The 27,730-nt window shown below is 36.4% G+C and overlaps 2 protein-coding genes across 2 annotated transcripts; one reads left to right on the top strand and one right to left on the bottom strand.

Moving 5' to 3' along the window:
- Positions 1 to 6,858: 6,858 nt before the first annotated feature.
- LOC115427395 (uncharacterized) lies at positions 6,859 to 9,490 on the bottom strand. Its single transcript, XM_030145934.1, has 2 exons — positions 9,283 to 9,490; positions 6,859 to 7,688 (listed from the first exon to the last, which is right to left on the bottom strand). The coding sequence occupies exons 1-2, from the start codon at positions 9,312 to 9,314 to the stop codon at positions 6,923 to 6,925; spliced, it is 798 nt and encodes a 265-aa protein (XP_030001794.1). The 5' UTR covers positions 9,315 to 9,490; the 3' UTR covers positions 6,859 to 6,922.
- Positions 9,491 to 24,039: 14,549 nt separating this feature from the next.
- Positions 24,040 to 27,436, top strand: LOC115427293 (cysteinyl leukotriene receptor 1-like). Its single transcript, XM_030145799.1, has 2 exons — positions 24,040 to 24,412; positions 25,441 to 27,436. The coding sequence occupies exon 2, from the start codon at positions 25,461 to 25,463 to the stop codon at positions 26,499 to 26,501; it is 1,041 nt and encodes a 346-aa protein (XP_030001659.1). The 5' UTR covers positions 24,040 to 24,412; positions 25,441 to 25,460; the 3' UTR covers positions 26,502 to 27,436.
- The last annotated feature ends 294 nt before the right edge of the window (positions 27,437 to 27,730 follow it).

Here is a 27,730-nt window from a genome sequence, read left to right as displayed (position 1 = left end):
AATTTACATCCATTAAATAAAGTATGGGTGTCACACATGTGGGCCACAGGCCAAAACTGGACCGCCAAATTGTCCAATCCAGCTCGTGGGATGAATTTATGAAATACAAAAATTACACTGAGATATTAACAGTAAAGGATTTCATAATTATTTAGGTTCTGCATACAGACCAGTTCAATCTTAAGTGGGTCAGACCAATAAAATACTATCATAATAACCTATAAATAATGACAACTACCAAATGTTCTCTTTTGTTTTACTATAAAAAAGTAAAATTACATGAAAATGTTAACATTTAAAAACTATCCTTTCAACAAAATGTGAATAATCTGAATACATATTAACAACCTGAAATGTCTTAAGAGAAAAAAGTGGAATTTTTACAATAATCTGACTGTTACTAAATGTTTGGTGTATTTGTAGATCCACTGTGATCTGTATTTTGTAAATGAGTAAATGATAAACTGAGGCTGAATGTTGTTACAATTGCACCTATGTTTCTTAAGAAATTTTAAGTTTTTCATGTTATCCATATTTTCAAACAATATGTTGTAGATGTAAACATTTTCATAATGTATTTTTTAAGCTTTTAATCTAATTTTGTAGCTTATTTTACCCTTAAACATAAAGAAAAGTTTGGAGTATTATTATATTGATCTGGGTGGCCCAGTTGAGATCATATTGGACTGTATGTGGCCCCTGAACTAAAACGAGTTTGACACCCCTGATATAAAGCATCAGTAGCCCTTCTATTAAATATCCCTGAGCAATACATACTAATTTTTCAGTATTTTGTTTTGACAGTTTTTGCTCTGACAGGAAACTAGACCTCTGCATATCTTTTTGGCTCTGTTTTCAGGCTTTAGAAACTCTATCTCATGACAGTAGATTCTGGCCAATCACTGGTCTTTTCAGAGAATGACTGCGGTCAACTGCAGTAAACATACAGAGATGTGGAGTTCCTGCTGCACAGACTCTCAATCAATCATTCTATCAAATTTTATTATATAGCATCACATCATGGCAAAAGTTATCTCATGACACTTTACATTTAGAACTGGTCTAAACCAGTTTCTTAAGCCAATTCAGACATCCAATATTAAGATATTTGGGATATTTTGGTCTCAATTTTCTTTGGCAGTGTGGAAAGTATATCTATTTTTATTTTCAGCTTTTGTTCAGGACATGGATAAGACATTTTTGGTGTTTTTCCCCCTAAGTACTCGATTACAAGAATGAAAATAATAACCTAAGTGAGATCACAAAAGTAAAGTGTTGAAGTAAAATTACTGGTCTGGGTCCTCAGAAATACCCAATGAGTCTGATCATGTGATCATTGGGGGGAAAAAAGATGAAAGTAGTGATGCACTAATCTATTTTCAGCTTCTGAATGACTTCTGTTATATTTGACTTTCGGTGACATATTGTATAATGTGAACATTTGTTGAAATCATGTGGGACTATTAGACGTCTGAACTGTCAATCAAGCTACTTATTGATTTTTGTGAGACATAAGAAGACAGAGAGGTTTCATCTTTAACAATAAGTTATATTTTAAAGGCTTATTATCAACTCTGTCATATCTTCATTTGAAAAGTAATGAAAACTCTCAGACAAAAAGTATACAATATTCACCTCTTAGATTTAGTGGAATTAAATTATAAAAAAGAATAAAATATATAATATGTGAAAACTATGTGTCTGAAGGATTGTCCATCTTTGGTCAAAGTATATTCATATTTTTTTATGGCCCAACAGTTAAATGTGAAAGTAATACACATAAATATAAACAAAAATGTGTTTGTGATAGTCAAACCACTTCTGTAAACTTGCGTAACAACTTCTCTGTATGTCGTGAAAAAGCAGGTTGCATAACTGTTGACAATTATCAGATGAAAACATGCCAAATAACCTCTTGAACATTTCCTGGCTTTGATGCATCAACAAATCATATTAATATATTGTTATTTAATATCTCTGACATGCTACAGTATATGTAGTACTCTCATAAATTAAACAAGGACTTTTGAATTCCATAACATTATCTGTAAAGAGCAGTTTTATTTTGACAAGCCTGTGGTTTATTTACCTTTGCACACTATCACCCCTGGGTCCAGTGGATGTGCATGTGAGGAGGAGGACATACTGTCCACGGTGTTAATGATTGTCCCACTCATGGGTGCACTGATCCACTGAACCTCAGATGAAATCAATCTCTCTGGCAGTGTTCTTTCAATTCAGGAAGTCGCTGTTGATTTGGGGGGATTATGAAAGCCTATAGGGCACAAATTAACCCCAGGGGGTCTTTATTTACCAAAGCCTGACCTCCCACATTGTTTACAAGTTGCAACGAGCAGATCCCAGTGCCAAAGTACACTGTGCAGAGGCACCACTGCCAAACAGAGAGCATCATGGGAAGGAAACTGCCACCAGTAGTGTTTCTCCCTCCCTTGTTTCGTTTTTTTTTTTCCCCCAGTCCTAATTGATTAGTTCCAGGAACACTTGAAGATGCAGCTGCACACAAACACACACTGAAGCAGTCATATTAATTAGCTCAGTGTGAAGAGGTTCCTCCAAACTCCTGGCCTGTTGTAAGAACAGCTCTGTGCCTCCCCCTGCTGGATCCACAAAGTACCAGCAGTAATAGATGATGACATACAAAGTAGATCCATTACTTTAAGACATTGGTGTCAAACATACAGCCTGCAGACCAAAACCAGCATGCCAAAGGCTCCGATCCAACCTGTGGGATGAATTTGTGAAATGTAATTGCTCGACTGACCAATTTGAAAAAATGGAATGTTTGGAGGATGTGCAAAATGGATTTAGAAAACATAGGGTATGTATGGATCATATTTATACTGTGGCAACAATTGTCAGGACCAGAATAATGGAAAGTAAATCCACTTTTGTCTGTTTTGTGGACTTCCAAAAGGCCTTTGACTGGGTAAATAGAGACCTGCTGCATTTGAAGCTTCTTCAAGCTGGGGCTAATGGGTGATTCTTTAGAGCACTGAAATCCTGAGGACTGTGTTGGTTGTATTCGAGTGAATGATTTGCATACTGGGTGGTTCCATATACCTTCTGGTGTAAAACAAGGGGATGTCCTATCTATCTTTTCTCTATTTATGTAAAAATTAGACTGAAGATATTAACATTCATTTCAGTTCAAGTTTCACATACAGCCCAAGTGGGTTGGATCACTCCAAATGTTTCTCTTTATTTTAGTATGAAAAAAAAGTAAAGTTAGATGAAAATGTTTACATTTAGATTATCCTTTCACAAAAAATGTAAATAACCTGAACAAATATGAACAACAGGAAATGTCTAAAGAGAAGTAAGTACAATTTTACAAATATTCTGCCTGTTATTTAATGTTTTGTGTATCTGCATTTGTCCACTGTGATCTGTAAGTTGTCATGTACATGTGTAAATGAGAAGCTGAGGTATACTATTGTTAAAATTTCATTTATTTTTCTTAATAAATTTAAGTTTTTCCATGGTTGTTCATGTTATTCACATTTTTTTAAAGGATAAACATTTTTCATAATGTAATTTTACTTTACTTGTTCTTTTTTGGTGGCACAGTGGTGCAGTGGATAGCACTGTGCCTCAGAGCAGGAAGGTCCTGGGTTTGATTCCAACACAGGGGTCTCTCTGTGTGGAGTTTGCATGTTTTCTCCAGGTACTCTGGCTTCCTCCCACCATCCAAAGACACACACTGGTAGGCTCATTGGTTACTCTAAATTGCCCATAGGTGAGAGTGATTGTTTTTTTGTCTCTGCATGTCAGCCCTGTGATGAACTGGTGATACATCCACAGTGTACCCCCCCTTGGCCCATAGATAGCTGGAATAGGCTCCGGCACCCCCCACCCCCCACCCTCTAGAGTGATTCAGAAGATGAATTATACTTTTTTCAAACTTTGGGGTTGACATAATTTCTATATGATTATGTTATTATTTTACTGGACCGGCCCACTTCATGTGGCTCCTGACACCCCTGCTTTAAAAAATGATTCCATTAAGATACTCTACATTATGTGTCTTTATGTTTATGTTTATGTTTATGTTTATGTTTATGCATTTGGCAGACCCTTTTTTCCAAAGCGACTTACAGGGGGACTTATGCTCATATTTGTCTTATCAGTGGACCCTGACTGCACGTTTCTCATCCAGGATCTGAAGAGTCTGCGTCACTGCAAAGTCTCAAAAAACTGTTTAGTCACCGGATGTTCAGCCGTGATGTTTCACATCCTCTGTGATAAGTTTGTGTGACACTCACAGATGCCGATAACAGAGGTACATTGGATAGTGTGTGGTACAGAGATTGACCCTTGTTTGACTTTTATGAGCACAAATAAGCTTTTCCACTCTGTGCGTAAATGTGCGTATTCTGTGTAGTATCCAAATGGGTGGAAGGCAGACATTAAATGAATTATGCTTGAGTAATTTCCATTAATTAGGGAAAAATGTTTTTTCACTCTGCTGAAACATCTCAGCAAGACACACATTATGCCCTACAGAAAAATATATACAGAGAGAAATGCACAAGTGTGGAATCCATAAACAGAGGATGAGTATGAGTATCAGCATTACATCAGTTTCTGTTTTAAGATGTTGTCTGTTCCATTTAATACCACAAATATTTGTTCATTAGTGTCTATTACATTAATATTAAAGTCCTGTTTGTTTTAACATCTTTTCCTGGACTGTCATCCAGATCAAACAGTCCAACAGACAACAGGATGGGGCCGTGCTTACGAAATAAAACAGATCATAATCTCCTTCTGTAAAAATACAATGTGAGTTTTGATAGAAAAATTCTGTGACACACTCTGAGACAAAAGACAGAGTCACTGGATCTGGAATCAGAAGATTTTACTTGCAAGGAGTCAAGTACATACAGTGAGATGCAGCAGTTGACTGACTATCAACAGGAAGTGTAAGATCTTATGAAAGAACATGAATATTACACTCATTGGACCAAGTGTACAACTATTATGAGGTTGATCAAGTTCACCATTGGCTTAGGTATTCAAAACACGGTGATGCATGGGTTCAGTGACTGCATTTGTACTCTTCCCCCACCTGCCCCATGGCCTGATCTCCTCAAGGACAGCAGCCCGCTCTGGACCCAAACTGGATGGACAACAACTACGGTTTGGTCCCAAACTTGAACAAAACAGATAGCAAAGAACTGGTAGACATATCCTGAGTGGATATGTTCGGGCATTCTTGCAAAATGTCATCATAACCCATCCATGACTCGTGCTCTGGACACCTGGTATTTACAGGATATGGTCTAATAGCCTGATTTTTCTAACAAGTTTACTTTCAAAGCATCTCAAAAGTAAACAGAGAAAATCTTTATTCAGACATCCACCATGTTCATGTAGGGTAGACCGGGTAGGGTTGCAACATAGGGAGAGTTTGTAGCAGCTTTAATTCCACAGATAAGCAAGGACTTAAACGATTATTTCGCTGTTGATAATCATTATTTCCTTCCTGATCTCACAGGCAGATTCTTTTCCCCTGTGTGGTGATTGTTATAAGAATTCCCATGTTTGTATCTCAGAGTTACAGACATTTTTCAGAAAAATCTCCATCATCCCACACACAAACAAAAATAATAGGATGAAATAAATATATAATAAGCTTATACAGTAAATAAACAAATAGATCTGAAAATACAATATAAACAGATATACACTGGAAAAGAAAATCCTATCAAAAATAAATTGATAAAAATAGAAAAAAATCACTCTAGTCCATCAGAACGTATGCATACTCTGTTAAGATAAAAACTCATTTTAAGACAAGAAAATAAATGTTCTTCTATGATTATATTTTGTTTGGTGCTTAATATGACTTTAAATGGCCATTTGTGGTAAAATATGATGTAAATTTCCAAACCACTGCCAATGCATCAGCTGACATGTTGGGTTTTAACACAACTTTAAAATCAGTTACAGCCATGACTTTACATACAACTACAACCACATGCTCGATTTTAAGTATTTACATCTAGACCCACATGTGTTTTAGGGTTGAACAATTAATCAAAATATATTATTGAAAATATCAATGTGGTGACATTTTCTGATAAAAATAAATAAATAAATAAAAACATGCCATAACATACCATTTTAAATGGAGCATTGCGGTTCTACAGAGACACTCCAGACCACAAATCATTTTCTACAGATGTAATGGAACATGTTTGTTTTGTACAGACTCCAGGAAAAATCACATCATTAAGCCTTATTCTGTTCTGTTTTTTACTATCTCATCTAATTAGCTAATAGCTTTTTTGTATGTATTGTTCTACCAAATAGTAGATTTTTTATGTCAGTAAATTTCTTTTTGGACTATATTGCATGTTGTGCTGTGTTTTTTTTTTTTTTTTTTATCTGTCTGTAGAATACTGGTTTCATGGTCTATGGTAACAAAACAACATGTGTTTGACGCTGGTTCTTTGAGGCCTGTGATATTTATACAGAACCTCTGAATTGGTGTGATTTGTAGTAAACAAATATGGGTATTTTGTATAAAAGTTTGAGGACTATAGCTCAAAATGAAGTGACTTACAGATGCTGAAGTAAAGTGAACCCATCTGTTCTCATCTTGATGATGTTTTTCCTGAAACAGTCTGAGTCTCTGTAAAAGTGTCTACTCTGAATATATACACACACACACACACACACACACACACACACACACACACACACACACACACACACACACACACACACACACACACAGAGCTTTTATTATTAGATTAACATTAAATTATTATTATTAAATTATTATTTTATTATTATTATCATTATTATTATTATTATTATTAAATGAATAAAGTTATATTCACACGGTTCATTATATACAGTTAAGGTCATCATATACATGTTCATTTACAGTATTTTAATGAAAGGAACTCTTTCTCTTCGGTGGTTTGCTATAAATCACATTGTAATGGAGCCATAAATTTATAAGCCATAATATTCTCCTCGGGCAGAAGGAGAAGGCAGTGAGAGAAGCTGGATCCACCAGACCATGAGGGGAACTTTGAGGGTTCTGCAGGGTTATGGGGTACATCTGAGGTTGGGAATCCTGCAGGAGCTTTGATGAGAACATGAGTAGGAGCTCTAACAGCACGAACACCCAGACCAGGCTGCAGCTGAACTGAGCCCAGTGGGAGGTCCTGATGGTTCGAGTCTGCAGGGGCCAGCGTAAGACCAGCATGGCCTCCAGTCCCAGCAGCCCCAGCAGGAGCAGAGAGGCCAGGTGGTGGGCATCCAGCAGCTGCTGACCCAGTAAACTCACAGCCTCCTTATACCAAACCGACTCATCCACATCGGCCTCCATCCAACAGGTTAGTTTCTGTCCCAGTTGGAGAACCCAGTGCAGCGGCAGAAGAACATCTGTGAGGGCCAGCTGGCACAGGAACACCGTGGACGGCTTGGTGGAGATATGAGGGGAGCGGAGCAGCAGCAGGGCCCGGAGGCTGAACATACAGCCCACCAGCAAGGGGAGTCCCGCTCTGTGGGGGAACAGCAGCACCGTCACCAGCTTCAGCAGCAGGAAGCGACGTAGCCACAGTCTGGAGGTTGACAGGACCCCATCTGAGGCCCCACCAGGCCAGAACCAGGACCTGACCCCCCAGGCTGACTTGGATATTTGATGCAATCTGCAGAGTTCACAACATGAAAGTGGGCTAAGTGATGCTCCAAGAAAACAGCTCAGAGTAATAAAAAACACTTTGGAAGTTGGAACTGTGTCAAAAATTGCAACACGTCTCACTCTGGCATCGGAATATGCAAACATGCACAAGTCATCACTCGCACATTCTCTTCACACCTCTTTACTGATTCATGACTACACCACAGTGCTATTTAAGTAGGCAAAGGCCCAGGTAGATGAGCAAGCCATCACTACATTCTTCAGTCTTATAGGCACCAATTAAGGGGAGTGACAGCTCTACCTACACTTTATCTCTTCAGCAATGTAGACAAATGAAAGTAAATAACACTGTTAATGTGTCTACGGTATGCTCAGATTAAAACTGTATATAACAGGTCTGTGTGAAAGCTTTAGTATGTGACATTTCTACATTGAAATACAAAAAAAACCCAAAACTAACCCATGTTTTATAATATATTAACTTGTGTATTTTGTTTCAACATCAAGAATATAAACTTCAACCAGATGGCACTAAAAGGAAATAATAGCACCTGACACTTCTTCCTCAAAAAAAAGGAAGAAAAAAAAAAGAAAAACACCAGCTCAAATCATAGGTTTTATTTAGTCCTGGGTTTTTTGTATTTTTTAAGGTTGTATTTTTTCCTTATAATCGGTTTTCCCTCCCACAAGGATTGTATAATATCTTATTTGTTTTCTTACACATTCTGACCTAATACACTGTTGGAATAATGTTGTTTTCAAACACATTTCTCTTTTTATTTCAATTTATACACATCAGTCCAAGTTACACTTTATCTATTAAGAATAAATCACATTGTCAAAAAGGTAAAAACATTTTATTCCAAATTAAATGGGAAACAATGTATTTATCCCCTAGTTTTGTAATTTTGTGTAAATTCCTGTTCTCATCCGTACTTATTATAAACGATATGTTACTATTTATATTTATTATCCTGTCCTTATGTTGTACTACCTTGCTACTGTGTTGTATGTTTTTTTTTTAATTACATTTGTATGTGTATTTTTTAATAATGCAATAGTGATGATAATGATCTTATTTGATCTCATCTTAAGAGAAATTTGTTATGTTAACCAGTGTAATTGTCGCTTTCAGCCATTAATAGCATCATATCCATTCACTGATAATTAGTTGTAAACCATTATAAAGTTTAGAATTGATAACAATGATCATAAATGTGTTCATCATATCAAATAACACATTCCATGACTTTTACTCCTCATTCCAAAAAAAAAAAAAAAAATCCTGTAGTACATATTAACTCTGCATTCAGTCTTGTATGTCTTTGTACCTGTCTTCTTTAAACTTGTATTTTGTTGCTGTTAACTTCCTGTGGTGGGATAAATACAGTCATATTTTATTGTAAATCTGATCTTATAAATCTGTTTAATTGTGATGTTGGTTATTTAGGGTAACCTGTTTCCTTTCTACTGTTGACCTCTTTACTTTAGTTCCTATTAAAGGTGCTCTTCATATCTAAAAACATCTAAAAACCTTCCTGTTGGGCTTCATTGACAGATGTTTCCATAAACCTGTGTAATCTTGCCTGTGTTGGACTCACCTGTAAATGGGCCAGATGTTGAGAGAAGTCATTGTGTTGTTTCACCTGAATAAGGGAGGCTTCGCATTTTCTCCCCACACAAACGCCCCTGAGACCCACGTAGACTTCCACAGAACTGAGGCGACCGTGTGAGAGTGTGGATTCCTGTTCTCCTGTCTTTATGAACCCTGGTTACTTTAGCTAAACTGGTCTATCTGTCATCGTGTCTAGTCTGGAGGACCGCCAGACCACATCTGAGTCACGCTGACGGAGAATCTGTGCCCGAGGGGTTTCCTTTCCTCCCTAACAGCAGTGTAAACCTGTTGTCTGAGTGTTTTTCCATACCATGCAAAGCCAAAAAAGGAATGCTGAGTGGGAGAGTAAGTGCCAGGGAGTGAGCTGCCAAAATGCCCCGAATACATGGACCTTAACAGCATCAGTTTTAGTACACAGGCCTTTCCAAGATCTGTGTGCCAGACTATATAACTCCAGGAGGGACAGAAGAGTCGTTTTTAACATTTTCACAGTCTGTTAGATTTTATTAAGTGATTTACATCTCCGTTCCAACTCACATCTTATATTGTTGTTTTATGACAAAGGGGGTGGAACACTGATGGGAAATACATCATGAATAGAGAGTTAAAACCTTCATTCTCAAATGAGGGTGCACATACCCCCAGGGGTACTCAGAAGAAGCCCAGGGGGTACTTAAATTTTTTTGGGAAAAATACATTACATAAGTCATCATGTACTGAATACAAAATAAACAATGAAAATTAATCCTGAAATTTAACACACAATAAATATATTCATATAATAAAATTGACACCCCTGACCTTACTTCTTTCAGTATTTTTAAAAATTCAGACATTTCTATTTCATATAATTTAAGATGAGTTTATTTGAGCAATTAAGTAATTATTTTTTGTTGATGAAATATTCAGTTATTCATTCAGGACCAATTCATTTATTTTTCTTATAAATAAAAGGGGGCACTTTTATATTTTGCACATAAAATTTACTTGTAAAGATTTGCTATTTTTAATATATTAAAGTTTAAAATGTTGTTTGTTTACAAAGATTTCAAAATAAAAGCAGACACCTTTGACGCAGGAACAAATGTTACCTCATTTTTTCGACCAAAAATGCTGAAGTGACATTTGGGGGTACTTGGCTAAAAACATATTTCAGGGGGTACTCCACTGTAAAAAGTTTGAGAACCACTGGGTCAAACTATTTCTGTGTATGTGCCTTATTTTTATAATGACTCCTCGTTGTTGATCTGAGCTCAGAGCAGGAATTGTTTCTGTAAGACAAAGTCACAACTCACACACATGTAAATATTGTTATGATTACTGTTGGGTGTGACTTTGTTTTACACCTTACAAGAAACCGCAGTTCTTTGAGTTAGTCAGTCAACTGCTGAACTGCTGTGTGTGCTTGACTCCTTTCAAGTAAATGCTTTTTGATACAAGAATTCCCCAATTCTGTCTTTCATCTCAGAGAATTTTTCTATCAAACACACAACTGTAACCACAACAAACAGGGTGTCAGGGCCTTAATACCTGATGTGTGTTATCACAGTTGAACTGACTAATCACTGGACTCACTCCAGTGTTACCGTCTGCATTGCTTAATTCATTAGCTGCTCTACTTCTCTGATGGTTGACTGAAAACAGATGGTTCCAGTTTTAACACTCACATGAGGCTGATGTTTGATGAGTTTGTGTGAGTGTGAGTAAGTCTTTATCACGCGACATGTGACAATGTACACATCTAACATTATACGGGCACGTCTGTAAATGTGAAACTAAAGGGAAAAGAAGCTTGAGTTGGTGACTGTGAGAGGAAGTGGGGGCGAGTTAAGACTTGTTAGGCACGAGGTATTAAAGCTGCATGTATGTCGTATGAGTGAAAGAATTCTTCATCATGTTGGACAAAAGAGACACACAACCTTAAAGCAACACAAAGGACTTTTTCAGCCTTCAAACTATATTTTCAAGGTCATTTTGGTGGTCCAACAACTCAAAATAGGTTCAATTACACTTTTGTCATCACTCCAGAGCGTCTGTATCACCTGCACTGGCGCTAAGAAACTTCTGGTTTTGGGTATGAACCCTTACACAAAATGAACTACAAAATTTGACCGCTTTATGGCATACGTCACATCCCCTCTCCACCTTCAGAAGACGAGGCAGGTAAACGAAGTTATGAGAGAAGAAAAGCTACAGACAGGCTAATGGTCATGGGTGAAGCAGCAAGAAAAACAAAGAAAAACAAAGGGTATTTGTCCGAAGAGACAAAGAAAAGAAAGTATGAGAGTGATAAAATAAGAGGCGGGACTAGGGTGAATATTGAGCTGAAAGAGGAGGAGGGATGCCCCACCCATGGAGACCTGGACCTGCTGCTGTTGGACTGGTAAGTGTAAAGCTTACTATGTTTCAGGCTAATGTAAACTGAATTTACAACATTACAAATAGATCTTCTGTTTTTTGTATTACAATATGAATATGATGGCCACAGCTTTGTATTACAGTAAAACTATGTTCCCACAATGAGCAATCAGTTATGGGCTGTTATATAGTACGTATTAGAGCCACATAATAAAATTAAAAAAAATTGTCACTACGAGAATAAAGCTGTAAAATATTGTGGTAAAACCCATAATTTTATGAGAATAATGCCATCATATTTTGAGAATAAAGTCATAATATTACGAGAATAAAGTCATACCCACTTGTTGCATAATGGAGAATATGGAAGATTTTGTGAGGTTATACTTTCATTTGGGGTTTACGCACAAAATTTTGGACCTATTAGCCCCGCCCACCATCAACAGATTATCATTACTCTAAGGACTTTGAAGCGAATTTGCACACATTTGGGTTTGTTTCGTTGAAAGAATCGAACAGGTTTGGAGCAAATTACCTCTTTTATGGAGGAGGAACTGACTGGAAGTTTTTAAATTAATTATTCTTGTAATATAATGGCTTTATTCTCAAAATGTGACGATATTATTCTCATAATATTATGACTCTTTTTGTATTAGACTTTATTCTCATAATATTATGGCTTTATTCTTGAAGCATTCCAAATTTATTTTTGTAGTGCTAAATGTTTTTATCTTGCCTATGTGGCCCTAATATGCTGTCATAATATAGAAATATATGTAATTTGTGATTTTTTTTCATTTCGGATATTTAAAAAAAATAAAACAATAATGTTTGTATAAAAAGCTATAAGACTATTGTACGTGGCCTGAAGACATGGTTGAACGCACATTAATTGTCTTGTTTCTGGAAGTTTGCCACCATCAATGTCAACAAATGCGTGAGTATTACTGAGATACAGATTTTACGACAGTTGATACAGATAATACTGTTTCTTGAGTTCGGGGGAACCCTGTGAGCAACAGTTCCATTGTGTTGCTTTAAGAGTGAAAAATGTTCAACATTCAGTTTGTTACTGTGGACTGTAAACATAAATTACACCAAATCTGTGAACTGAATGTCATGGTGCCTTCAGGTTCCTGTCACAAACATTAGAAATAACAGGTTTGAATGTACAAATAAGAGGATACATTTGGCAGAGGAAAAGTTGTAAAGTCATCCACCATAATCAGTGTTGAGTGTAGAATAGAATAGAATAGAATAGAATAGAATAGAACCATTCACTCACACACAAACAAACATACATTCTATCTTTGCACTGACCCCTTAAAAGTATTGCACATCAGATGATTAAATAATCATAAATGAATTGTATAAAAGTAATTGTATTTTCAGCCATTATACACTATACAAGGACTGTCATAGAAAAGCACTAAAACCAGAAACTGAGTTAAAATTTTTGCCTGAAATTTTAAGATTTTAAATTTTAAAAAAAGAACAAAAGTAACAAAATTGTATGTTTTGGTCCTAGTGCTGCTCAGGGTATAAACATTTATACACTGATTTATATGCTAGGGATTCTTGACCAACCTGACCAAAATGAAAAGAAAAAAGAAAAAATAACACTACAGAGAATTGCACATAATGATAAAACCTCACAGTTCGAAAACATTCATGACATTTTCACTTTCAGTAAAATGTGTCTAAAATCATCTGTACTAATGTGTTTGTATCTTACGGATAAAATAGGACATGATCTGCTGTGATAGTAAAATAAATACTACGTAAAGGTTGAATAACATGAGAAAGTTCCTGTCCGTTGTACATCCTCTTTTTTTAATATTACTAAGATTTATTTTGTATTAAGTACATATTTCACAATTTGCATACAAATATAATTCACATACACTGTTGCCCATAAAGTTGGAATTAATTAGTTTTCAGACATTTATATGCATTGGTAATCACCTTTAACCAGGTGCAATGATTACATACTCAGTCCCAGTTACACTTTATCAATCAAAAATAAATCATCAATCACTTGATGCACCTTTTTTCGACATGTCCCTATGTGTAAATGTTAAGTTTGTGTTTTGTCTGTTTGATCTGTGATTCTTTTTTGTAACTAGGTGTTAAAAAAATTACTTATTTGTTAAATTATGATCCTTCTAGGGGTAATTATCACTGATAAACCAAATTAACACAAAAAAACTACAGATGAAAACATTCTTTTAAAAAAACTGGAGTACAGTGTGGTTGTGACCAGTAGAAATGTGAGTACGTACTTCAGAGGACTGTAGGTTATCAAGTTTTGGAAACGCCTCCTCTGTTTCCCTCTGTTATCTCATGTTGATGGGTAACACAATGTCTTTTTCTTCTCAGTTATAATTGCTCTGCCGTTGTGAGTTTGGAAACTCCCCTGCATACAGCCTAATCTCACCACCAAAATAATAACATAATAATGTATAAATTATGTCAACTCAAAACTCTGTTTTTGAGTGAAAAAAGTATGTAGATGTATGTAAAAGTACATAATGAAACTGTTTACATCTACAAACTATCCTTTAAAAAAATGAATAACATGAACATAATGAAATTTTTAAAAAGTAAAATAATTGCAGTTTCATAATAATTTACTCATGTGCATTACAGCTCACAAATAACAGAGGATCTACAAAGACATAAAACATTTAGTGACTATATATATACATATATATACAGGGTGGGGAAGCAAAATTTACAATATTTTGAGGCAGGGATTGAAAGACAGTGTATGACCAATTAGTTTATTGAAAGTCATGAGAATTTATTTGCCACAAGAAAACTGATATAATAGAAAATGTTTTTATTCTATGTGTCCTCCTTCTTTCTCAATAACTGCCTTCACACACTTCCTGAAACTTGCGCAAGTGTTCCTCAAATATTCGGGTGACAACTTCTCCCATTCTTCTTTAATAGTATCTTCCAGACTTTCTCGTAATAGTTTTGCTCATGGTCATTCTCTTCTTTACATTATAAACAGTCTTTATGGACACTCCAACTATTTTTGAAATCTCCTTTGGTGTGACGAGTGCATTCAGCAAATCACACACTCTTTGACGTTTGCTTTCCTGATTACTCATATGGGCAAAAGTTTCTGAAAAGGTATGGATAATAGTGTTAGGTATGATTATGACATCAGTATATGTTTGGTTTCAAAACAATTGACGTAGTGCCTGCTGAGAAAAAACAACTAAATTTTGCTTCCCCACCCTGTATATATACATACATACATACATACATACATACATATATACATATATATATATATATATATATATATATATATATATATATATATATATATATATATGCTATTATTATTATTATTATTATTATTATTATTTTGTAGCCACTGATCACAGTAAAACGCCTGAATTCAAATGGTACCAGTATTTTTGCCCATCCATACACGTTTATCTAAAATATTTTAAATTTAAATTGTATACTTTTACTTTGACTATTGCTACTCCATGTAAAAATGTGTGTACACTGAGTCTATATTACAGATATTATACCCATCTGGTAGCACAAGTCCTTCTTCATTTATGTTGTTCATCCATACAACCTTTGGAAGTGAACGATGTACAGATGGAACAAAAACAATAGTTGAATAATAGTTGTGTGCAATAAAGTGTGTCTTATTTAGTACCTTAAAAGACAATAACAGGTGATAAATAAGATGTAGTTTTGTTTAAATTCACAGAATTGTTGTTCACCCACAAACTTCCTGTTGAACATTAACATGAAACTCAAAAACCATATTTAGGTCAAAAAACACGTGGCAATTAAAGCTCTGTTTTCTAAAATCTGCAGTTTCCTATAAAAGCCTCTTCTGCTTATTCAGGTCAAGGTTTGTATCTTTTCAGGTTTTTTATAACATATATAGCGTCACGTTTATCATTGTTGAAACTGAGTTGAACCAAGCAGGATGTCTGTGATTATCTTTACATCAGGTTTTGACGCATGCTGTGTACAACAGGACAGGGAAACTGCACAATAAAAGTTTTATAAGTCATTGTTCTGTCACTGAACTCTGCTTTCTAAAACACGCCACCACCAAAAACTGCTGAGACTACACTTCACAGATAAACTGACCTAAATAAACATCCTAGTCTGTGGGGTACCACTAGTAGAGATGAAAAAAGAGAACGTCAGACCACCCAAGTATTAACAATGTCTGTTTCACATGCCACTGCACTTGTCTGTGATTTATCATTGTACATTTACATAAAAGAACCCATGTTTTTTAACAGTGAACTTGGAATTGTGTGAGAAAGATCAGCAACTTTCCTATAGTAAAAAATAGGCATGTTCTACTGTCGTGGAAATTTACCGTTCAACTGATAACCCACACAAAGAAAAAAAGGGAGAAAGTTAGAGTTAAAATAATAAATGCATTTATTGAGAAATCAATCACAGACAAAGCTCTGTAAATGAAGTCTGATTAAACAAGAGAAAACTAAAGATTATATAGAACCAAATCCAACCCCCTCAAACTATGATGTCATTCCTTACGTACATCGTACCACCTCATACTACTCCTTCTCTGCTCCGTGAAGAGGTCATGAGGACCTCTTCACTCTAACCTTGCTTGGATCCTATCTGAAGTACAGGCGCCATCCTCTATCTACACATTCAGACATTTAGGTGTTTGGGTTTTAACTCAAGGTAAGAACTTCGTCCCTAAGTCGGGGTTGTTACAGAGTGGTACATAACAATGACTCAGCATGCACTTAACAGTATAACATATTAAAAGAGTAAAAAGTAAATTTTTCCACCACACTACCAAGAATCAATAAGTTGAATTTGTTAGGTTTTCAGGTTCTAACACTATGTTAGAGTCCTGTAATCGTGATACAGATCAATGTCCCTTTAGAAGTGGGTGGTACTTTCACTGGAGGAGAACTCAACTAATTAAATCAAAGTCCATATATAACTTCAAATCAGTGCTCACTAGGAACTATATTGATATCTCTGACCATTTCCATATTATAAGACATCAAACTATAGCCATTATAAGTAAAGGCACATTTATTTATTTATTTATTTATTTATTTATTTATTTATTTAACCTTTATTTAATCAGGAAGTCCCTTGAGATTAAATCTCTTTTTCAAGGGAGACCTGACCAATAGGCACATCAGTACAACACAAATGAACAAACAGAGTATAAAACTTACATACAATTAGGACAGCATAAAATGGCTAAAAACATAAAAAGCTGAAAACCATTTAAAGGATAGCAGTTGCACACTTCTGTTAGACAGTTTGACAGAACAGATTTGAATTCACCCAAGGTAATGAAATGCTGAAGCTGCGGTGAGTTTTGCAAACTGTTCCATGACCAAGGTCCATCATAGGAAAAAGCAGTTTTGCCAAGTTCTGAGTGGATTCTGGGGACTCTAAGGAGGAGCTGATGTGATGAGCGGGACTTGTATCCACTTGTGGATGGAGACAGGATGTGACACAGATATGAGGGTAGTTTACCCAATACAGCCTTGTAGATAAATACAAGCCAATGCCACTGCCTCCTGAGCCTCAGTGACGGCCACATATTTAACATTTAAAAATTAATAGAAAATGCCAAAATCAAAATATCTTAAAATTATGAATAAACTTTGTAGATATTGTCCCAAGGAAGTTAAACATAAAATTTGAAATTAATCCAACCAGGAGTTTTAAGGATGAAGTTTGTTGAAACATGAATATTGGCGACCTTGAGTTTGACCTTTCAAGGTGAATCGAGGTCAAAGGTCATGGACCCAAATGAAAGTCATTAAGTCATTAAGTCATTAAAATATGGACCATTACAAGTAATGGAAAAGTTTGAATATTTTAAAAAATCATAAAAAATGCAAAAATCAAAATTTCTCAAAAGTATATGGGGGCTTCATAGACATCATCCAGAGGAATCTACATATAAAATTTGAAATGAATTTGACCATTAGTTTCATGGGAGAAGATGTTTGAAGAAAATGCTAACGAAGATGATGACAATGACAAAGATGAAGACAACGCCGGACACAGTACCTTCATTCACAATAGCTCATGGCCTATTTCCTGGTGAGCTAAAAATGAGTTTCATAATATAGGTATGTTTGTGTCTGCTCAGGGGAGTCACTGTATTTGTAAGACATAAGAATTCTTTATTGTCCTTATGTATACACATAATGAAATTTCCAGTTCATTCTCAGCTTAAAAAGATAAGATATGATTTTTTGATCACGGTGGCATTTTTATTGATCCTGCTGTGGGGAAATTACATTGTTTATGACAGCAGAAATACAGAAAACAAAGTGCAGAAGACAGACATAATAATTAAGAGTAAAAACAGGAGAAGAAAGAAAAAACAAGACAAAATGCAACAGCAGACAAACAGTCCAAATACCCAAAATATCTCATAAATCGCTAAATATCTTAAAATACCAAAAAAAACATGCAAACAAAAAACTGAACCAAATAAACATGTGCATTCGTTGTTGTCATGTCCATGAAAAGCCAGTGTTTCTAGAGCAGAGCCTCTGGCCTCAGGTCAAGTATGCAGAGTCCAGTTAACAACAGGCATTCATACCTCACAGATGAAATCAGTGGTATCACAAAATAATCATAACACAACTGAACAAACCTCATCTGTTGGTGTTTGATCTGCCGACTTTGGGGAAGATGAGGTTGAGAAAGAACATGTTACTCATGTCATCACCTGTTTAAGTTGTGCAGAAATGAATGAAACCACTTCAGTGAAAAAACTGTCAGGCATGTTTCTACAACTTAGTTTATTTTGAGCGAGTGTTAAATAAGACTGGGGGGCAAAGAGAACATGAGTTCAGCAGGTATGAATTCATGTGCAGAGACACATTTTTACGTGGTGATAAAGATTGTCATAAGCATTTGATTAGAATTGTAATGTTTGGATTCTGTTGTTTCAGAAACCAGAGTGAAACCTTAAAGCTGCGTATGACTTTCATCACCAATTTTTCATCAAATCTGTAAAACAAATCCATGAGTCTTTCCGTGATTACACACAGAATCTCTTCCCCCATAAACACTCTACGTGTTTGCAAACAGAGCGGGCATTTTCGGAAATTTGTCGTGACATGCTTTGAGGGAAGCGGAGCTCCACGGACCTGCTTTTGCTTGGTCGACATATCTATTGTTGCTGCTACTGCGGCAGCTGCGTGACGGTCCCTAAAACTAATTCCTCTTCAGGTTTGTTGTCCTATTACTCTTACTGTTTTATGGATTTATTTTAGCTGTGTCTTCGTAAATTTATTTTTTTAGTATGTTAACCTATTCTAGTGTTTTGATTGCTTGTTAATTTTGGTCTTGTTTTTTCAGTTCCCTTTTCCCTCTTCTTCAAAAATCCACCTTTTTCCCAGGCCATGGTTCAAAATAATTTTTTTTTCGTAATCTGCCTTATTAAATAAAGGTTAAATAAAAACTAAATAATCCCATAGTCCCATCCCCACATGAAATATCTTGGCAAGTTGATAGGATTAATATTTTGGGAGATATTAGTAATTTTGGAATACAATAGCCTACAATAGCCAACTACATTGCTCAATTGACTGGACACGCAGTACCACACTGATAGGAAATGAAGTTAAAAACAGGAACAACGCATTTACTAACTTCAGTCCCTAGATATCATATGAATAGGACCTGTAGTCCCCGACGGGTCAACGCACTAGTATTTATGTATTTTTTCTTTTTCTGCTGTATTGGTAATTTCTTTCCTGCTACTTTTTTTTTTTTTTTATTATACGTGAATGGAGTGACTGTAACAGCCAATAATTTCCCCCTGGGATTAATAAAGTATTTGGATTCAGATTCTACCAAATTTCATGTTCATCTGTGCAGTACTCTGTATGGAACTGCCGTGATAGACAGAAGAAAACAAAGTGATTATATAACGTTCGTGACAGAGATAATTATAGCTGCAAATTGACATAAGTGCCAGTCTTAGACACGACCTGCCTGTGACATGTAAGATGTGAAATGGCAGCATAAGAGCAGTTGTACATTATTTCCTTGTGGATCATAATTGCAGTGATCTGCTTAAATCCAATAATGTATGTGGGAAGTTGAAATGCTTACAGTAATAACGCTGAGTGCATCAGCCCGGATGTTTGTGGTGTACACTATGACTGACCAGTTGCTTTGGAAACATATATCATCATATAATCATATATCATTTACGAGACTGACTTGTCTTGGTAAAAAAAAAATAGGCATAACAGTATATATTTTTTGTCTTTTTAACCCTTTAACCCTAGAGACATTATTCCAGGTAAACATGCTGCTGTGAATTTGAGTTTGTTTTAGTGTCATAAAAGCTGATGTGAGTATGTGCTTGTGTTCTTTTTCCTCAGTGGTTTTGCTCTTCTGTGTGTTTTAGGGTCAAAATAGGGTGGAATAACAGGAAAAGAAAAAGACAGGAGTTGAAGTTTGACAGGTTTTTACTAAATAAGGCACTCAGAATGTACATAAGTAAGAGATTTAGGATGTTGAACATGAACTGTGAACTGGAACACACCGAACAATAAAGAGAATTTGAATTTTGGCCCAGCAGTTTTTCTTTTGAGGCTCTTTTATCCAAATCAATTTTTGGCACCTGGTTGAACTCCAAAAACCACAAAACTTGGTAGAAAAACAGTAATAAATAAATAAATAAATAAATAAATAAAAATTATGACAACACTGCAAACAACAGTAAAAACAAAAAATCACAAGTAAAACTTAAAAAAAAAAAAAAAAAAAAAAAAAAAAAAAAAAAAAAAAAAAAGCCCAAACCGTCTATTTTTATAGTGGTAGTAGTTTTATAGTATAGTTGTCAGTCTCACTCACTGCTCTGTGTTTTGCCCCCCATTCCACAAGCGGTAGGGGGTGCACTGAGCAGGCTCAGATGTCTAAGGAAAGAGCAAGGTCTATTCTATCAGTATGTTTAGAAATTGTTCCTGTTGACTAAACGGTTGAATTTTTATGAATATTTAAAATTAATCATACATTCAGAACGCTCACCAGAGACGCATCAGGGGATAAAGGGTTAAAGAAAACTTTAAAATAAACTGAGGGAGTTAAACTAGAAAAAAGCTGCATACCAAACATCCAAATAGTATATGAACAGGGGTTTCCTTACAGTTTTAGATTCATTGTGTATAATAACTTTTTTCCCACAAATTTTTCTGTTTTCTTATCTTTTACTTCATTTTTGCCTTGTTACATTTGTCATATGTGATATACAATAACTTTGAGTTCGTGTTCACTCCTAAATGGTCACATTACTGCCACTGACCTCTCTGTTTCTTTTTTTTTTAAACTGTCTTAGGTGTTCCAAATGTAGGGTACCTGGTAGAAATCAATGTAATTCCTCAAGGAAGTGATGACGTGTGTCAGGAAATGCTATTAAATATGTATGTAACATTTTCCTTGGAGCTACATATAGTATTTCTAATTTAATATGAGAAAAAATGGTGTAAGAGTATGAACACAGGGTTTAGAATGAAGATTTATGACCTGGATAGCACATTGGGGAACTACAGGTCATAATATTACAATATCTAGGGACTGATATATATATATATATATATATATATATATATATATATATATATATATATATATATATATATATATATATATATATATGTATGTATGTATGTATATGTATATGTATATGTATATGTATATATATATATATATATATATATGTGTGTGTGTGTGTGTATATATATATGTGTATATATATATATATATGTATATATATATATATATATACACTCCAGTAAGACACAAAATGAGAGCTGCAATTTGTACAATATGTATTAGACAAAATCAACACTGTGATAACTAGAAAAGCACTTGGAGAGTGCCGACCTCCACCAAGGTAGATCAGTGCCCCCCTCCCCCGATCACCAGGGGCATAGAATTGCATAGGGATGCTAGGGACACGTCCCTACCAATATCCAGCCACTACTGTGTTGTTCCTACCAATCCAACTGTTGTCCGTAGTGTTTAGTTAATGATTATGGCATACAAAGGGCTAATAGTCTGTCTCTGCTAGAAGTCCCGCCTCTAACCTAATTATCACTCTCCGATTGGCTCTGCGGTTTTGCTATCGTACATGTGATTGGCCGTCCCCGCTGTTACTCCATCTACTTGTAAAAGCTACAGTTACCTGCTAGTTGGACAGGACAGGACAAAAAAAAAGTTGGACAGGACAGGAGGCAGTTCATCTCTCCAACCGCTTAGCATAAGTTGTCAACATGTTTGCATTTGTTCTGCCTGGGTCACATCAGTTAGACAGATTTGAATATCAGAGGTGTCATTTACATGTACATTTGTACATGTGTCTGTTTGCCTGCATGCGTGTGCGCATGTTAGTGTCCTTGCATGCAGGGCCGGCTCATGACATAGGCTGATAACTGATAACATGATAATTTCTCATTAATTGTCTTAAAAATAACGAAATGAGAGGAACCCCCCCCCCTGTAATTTCTCAGGTGAGCTCTCCCTGCTCACTGTGTGTGTGTGAGTGACACAGACAGAGCAGAGCTGAATGACAGTCAGACAGGTGTTGAACTAAGCATCCAGGTAAAGGTTAGAGAGTTTATCACCATGAAAAGGCCTTCCAAGGCCTTACCTGCACAGTTTAGAAGAGGAGAGAAGAGGAGGATGAAAAGTAATCCAATTATAGAGGTGTGTAACATTTTATAATGTTAAGAAACGTTTGATGTTACTAGCAACAGCTAGCTGAACTGAAATGAAGCAAAGTTGGCTAATAATGGAACTGTAGATGATTAAGATATGAGATATCTGCTAAGGTGTGTGGTTTACTGCTGATGGACTGGGTTATATTTGTTTCTATGAGGTTTATATGTTTCTACATGGTTTACTACTGGTTGGCTGGTTTCTATATGTTTCTATGTGGTTTATTTATGTTTCTATATGGTTTACGGCTAGTTGGCTGTTTTATATATGTATCTATGTGGTTTATATATGTTTCTATGTGGTTTACTGCTGGCTGCTTTGTGCATCTCCTCTCATGCTTCATGTATCTCCTCTTTGTGCTGCCCCCCCCCCCCATATGTGTGTGTGTGTGTGTGTGTGTGTGTGTGTGTTTTTTAAGGGGGGGGGCACCAAATTCATATCTCGCCTAGGGTGCCAAAATGGCTACAACTGACTGACTATGATTGTTTGCTTGTTTGATCAGCTCTACATGACGTGAAATTATGATTGCAAATGCAAAAAAACATCAACTTTCAGGAGTGCTGCCTTGGAGCACTTTTGTGTCCCCACCAATGTCAGAATCAAACCTACTCTCTTGCCGATCACCACCAAAATTTAATCATTTCTTCCTTGTGCTAGTATCAACATTTCCTGAAATTTTCATCCAAATCCATCCATAACTTAGTGTTATCTTAGAGTTATCTTGCACACGGACAGACAGACAGACAGACCAATGCCGGCAAAAACATAACCCCCTTGGTGGAGGTAATTATAATAAATTCTACGTAATAAGCATAAGAAGCAATAAGAAGAGTAGAACATGGGCCAAGGATGTGTTGAAGTAGTGCTGTGGAAAACAATAAAGGTCAGTTAAAGTGGCGTTTAGTGCCCTTACGTAAAAGTATAGTGAGTGAATTAAAAGCATCGTGACTCCAGGCCTCAACCTGCCACTTCATGGAACAAACTTTCACTCACAAGGGTCAAAACCCTAATGCAACTTTCTGCCACTGCAATTACTCAGTCCACTTAATGCACCATCAGCCTAATAGAGTCATCTCCCTCTGATCATATAGAGCTGCTTTTCTTCATACAGATGGCTCCAGTGTGGAAGCATGGTTTGGCTCTGCTCGTGTCCAACCGCTAAATGAGTTATAGATGAATTATCCTGCCCTTCCAGCACAAAGGCCTTTCAACTGTGAAAATGAGTTTGCCCATTTCCACTGCAGTATCCGCACTCCATTTACTAACTGTTAGCCACAGTCATTAGTAACATTATAAAGGAAATACTATGACATAACCAAAAGTCCTCCTTCATCTAACACCAAGAGGGATTGCTCTTCATCACCTTACAGTATCTGATCTCAGGTTGCACAACACGTATATAACTTTGAGCTACTTGTTTAATGTGGATAAAATAATTCAACACTAGTCCAACTAAAACACAGACCTCCACTTCAAAACATGAAAAAAACTGTTGACATTAACGTCTTAAGTTCCTGTTAAGCATATATGGCAGAACTGGTCAGACAAGAAAATGCCACAAAGTGAGTCACAGGTAAAACGATTCACCAGAAGCCTTTCTTCAAAAGTATTTCAGAGCAAACTCTTGTAATCAGAGAAACTGTAAGTGTCTACAAGTGAATTTTCGATGGAACAGCTTTTTAGGAACAACATTTCACATGCAGATCTTTTACTGTCAGTGCACTTTCTTTTTTTTTTCAGTGCACTTTCATTTACCACAGTCGTGCGTCTGCATACTTATGATGTCACAGAACTCGATGTCTTAGTGAAGAGGAAGGCTTAGTCTGTCTGTCAAACACTTCCTCGTCTGACAAGGCAGTCACCTTCTGCAGCGTCCTCTCACTGTTGGGGGACATCTGATGATCAGAGCAGAGTCGGACAAGATACACTCAGAGCTGCTGTTGTTTCCATCAACCAGAGGAGAAGACCAAGCAAACAGCTGCACATTTCTCACACCAGACGAGATCTCAGCGGTAAGATGACTGGTTGTTCTAGATGTTATGTCTATGAGAATACTTTGTTTACAAGAACAGATATAGGTCACTGCTAAAGATAAAATAGACTCAGAATTCAATTAGTGGCATATAAGAAGAATATATAAGATGAAATGTTACCATTCAATAAAAAAAAAGAAAGCAAAAATCAGCTTGCTTAGAACATTATGTAAATGAAAAAGGATACTATGTGAGTGCTGTGCAAAAGGTAAAGACAGCTTCCCATTTTTTTTGTTTATTTGCATGAGAAAAGTGTGTGTGAATAATTCATAGAATGTATAAATGAATGATTCAATCAACCCATCTTTAAATTGATAACTTTCATTTAAATCAAGTGCACAACAGGTTTATAATATTTAAAGTAATGTTTTATTAAGAATGATTTTGTACAATGCGTTCATGCGAAAGATTTTTTTTTTGTAAAGTTGATGCACATTAATGAGTAAATGGAATGAATGTTAAATGAATAAACAAATCAGTGGATTTAATTGATAAATTCTATTTTACTGCACAGATTTGACATTCACAGTTACTCTCATTGTCTAATATAAAACAGTGCATAGATTGCTTTTGCATTTTACTTTGGCACTGCCACTTGAACATCTATCACTCATCCACTGCGATAAGATAAGAGTTAAAACCTTAGTGAGCTCTGCTATCACATATTTCATCTAAGTGACTCTTCTCACATGTTCTTCATGACATTGTGGGTTTTTTCTATCATGGAAACTGCAGTTGAGGTCTTTCTTATTTACTCATTGACCTCTTTACAGACAGAAACCTGCTGAACATTGGAAAGCTCTGATCTTTAGATTCTTTCTTCTGCAGCAAACCCAAAAAAAAAACAAAAACGATTATCTCTGAAACAATCGACCACATCACTGTTGTTACACGCACAGCAGCTTGTTTTCTCTCTCCTTTTTCGGTTTGAGCTCTGTGCTTCTCCTGCACACGCTCATAATATTATTTTTTTCCTGTCTCTTTCGTCCCTCTCTTGGCCTCTGCAGTTTGGCTGCACACCTAACAAATGGAGCAACTCAACCTGACATCCAACGCCACGTGTCCGTCCATCGATGACTTCCGAAACCAGGTCTACTCCACAGCCTACTCCCTCATCACTGTGCTGGGCCTGGTCGGTAACGGCTTCGCCCTGGTGGTGCTGATCAAGACGTATAGCCAGACCTCACCCTTCCATATCTACATGCTGAACCTGGCTGTGTCTGATATTCTGTGTGTGAGCACGCTGCCTCTCCGGGTTCTGTACTATGTCAACAAGGGCCAGTGGAACCAGGGAGATTTCCTCTGTCGCATCAGCTCCTATGCCCTCTATGTAAACCTCTACTGTAGTATTTATTTCATGGCTGTGATGTCTGTCACACGTTTCTTGGCCATAGTCTTCCCAGTGCAGAACATGTGGCTGGTGACAGAGGGCCGGGCACGTGTGGTGTGTGTTGCAGTCTGGGTGTTCATCTGTGTCTCATCCTCACCCTTCCTCATGTCCGGGCAGCAGTTCGACCCCATCACCAATAAAACCAAGTGTTTCGAGCCTCCAAGGGGAGGACGCAGCGTGAACAAACTAGTGGCGCTGAATTATCTGTCCCTAGTGATCGGCTTCATCATCCCCTTCCTGGTCATCTTGGTCTGCTACGCCGGCATCGTCCGTACCCTCCTGACACGCTCTCAGGCCCTCAAACGCCAGCGGGGCTCCGACACCAGAGCCATCCGCATGATCATCATCGTCCTGCTCGCCTTCTTCATCAGCTTCATGCCCTACCACATCCAGCGCACCGTCCACCTGACGTTCTTGTCTCGGACTGACAGCACCTGTGAAGAGAAGATCGCCATGCAGAAGTCTGTGGTGGTGACGCTGTGTCTAGCTGCTGCGAACTCTTGCTTTGACCCTCTGCTTTACTTCTTCTCTGGGGAGGGTTTCCGCAGTCGCATGTCCTCCCTGCGCCTTTCCAAGACAGGAAGCAAAAAAAGCCAACAAGCCAAGTTGAAGGCCATTGAACAACCAGCAACTAGCGACCAGTTAATTTCTACACAACAAACAAACGCCTCAGAATAGAAAAAAAATTAACATGGATGTTGTAGGAAATTTACAAGTACTTTATTTATTATTATAAAGGGTGCCCACTGCTGTGCTGTTGTCAAAGTTAAGGGCACACATTGTGGTAAATGAGGCTTTTTTTAAAATTTATTTTATATTAAACAGATCTTGGGGCTCAAAAATAATATTAAATTATCAAAATACTCATTTGGACAAATATACAGCTCTTTTTTTTTTTTTTTTTTTTTTTTTTAAGATATCTAGGCCTGTTTGGGGTTCAGCACCAACAGTGGTTCCTCCTTTTGTGTTATTTGTGTCACTCTACAGTAGAGAAAGATGAAACATGATCATCTGGTCACCTGTTCAACCTAAATGATCTGAAATCAATTTTGAGAAAAATGTGTTGGAGGCACCTTTAAATAGTGCGGGAGCTTGTACACTGTAAGACCGGATAGTTGAGTTTACCTAAAAAATCTCAGGTAACTCATTACCTTAAAAAATGTAAGTAATGAGTAATGAAAACTTGAGTGTATTAAACTTAAATGCTCGATTTGAATGGAATTGCTATTTTAAGCACAACACACAAAATGCCAAGTTAATTGAACTTTAAATTTGTTGCAACGTCAATTGCTTTGTATAATCATTGGATTTAATATCATCAGTTCATTGTTCTATATTCCAAGTTAATTTAAATTAAAATCTTCTGCAATATTAAGTGCTATGTATAATTATTCAACTTATTATATTGTAGCATGGATGGAAGTTAGCTCAACATCATCTGCCAGAACAGGAAATGCTTTCAATTTGGCAAAGTATTAACATGCCATTGTACAAGAAAATATGAGATGAACAGGAAAGCTACTGTTGGGCCTATGGCTCTGACTCATGGTGCAACTCTACAAAAATACAAAAACAAACATAAAAAGGCCAATAAACATTGCCGTACACACATTAAGTCAAAATTAACACTAACACCACAACCCCACTGAACCCCTGCACATAAAAAAAACACATTTTCAACAACATGCTCAATACTTACAATGCAATGCAGAGATAAAAAGGTGTGGTCATGACTAAAACTTGGTGATTTAAATCCATTCAACTTAAACTTTTTTGTACTTTCAACTATGTCTACAAATTGATAGAATATACTTAACATTTTATAGTAATGTCATAAAACTTAAATCATTTAAGTACATAGTATTTAAAGCATTTTAGTAAATACAACTTCCGGGCTTACAGTGTAC

Source organism: Sphaeramia orbicularis, chromosome 10 (assembly GCF_902148855.1).
Source record: "Sphaeramia orbicularis chromosome 10, fSphaOr1.1, whole genome shotgun sequence".
Lineage (NCBI taxonomy): Eukaryota > Metazoa > Chordata > Actinopteri > Kurtiformes > Apogonidae > Sphaeramia > Sphaeramia orbicularis.
This window is presented reverse-complemented; position numbering and strand designations above follow the sequence as displayed.

Bases quoted from the DNA above. Each gene is read 5' to 3' on its own strand.
- LOC115427293 (XM_030145799.1), top strand. From the start codon at position 25,461: ATGGAGCAACTCAACCTGACATCCAACGCCACGTGTCCGTCCATCGAT.
- LOC115427395 (XM_030145934.1), bottom strand. From the start codon at position 9,314: ATGACTTCTCTCAACATCTGGCCCATTTACAG. The intron at 7,689-9,282 runs GTGAGTCCAACA...TGAACTCTGCAG, and splicing joins AACATCTGGCCCATTTACAG to ATTGCATCAAATATCCAAGT.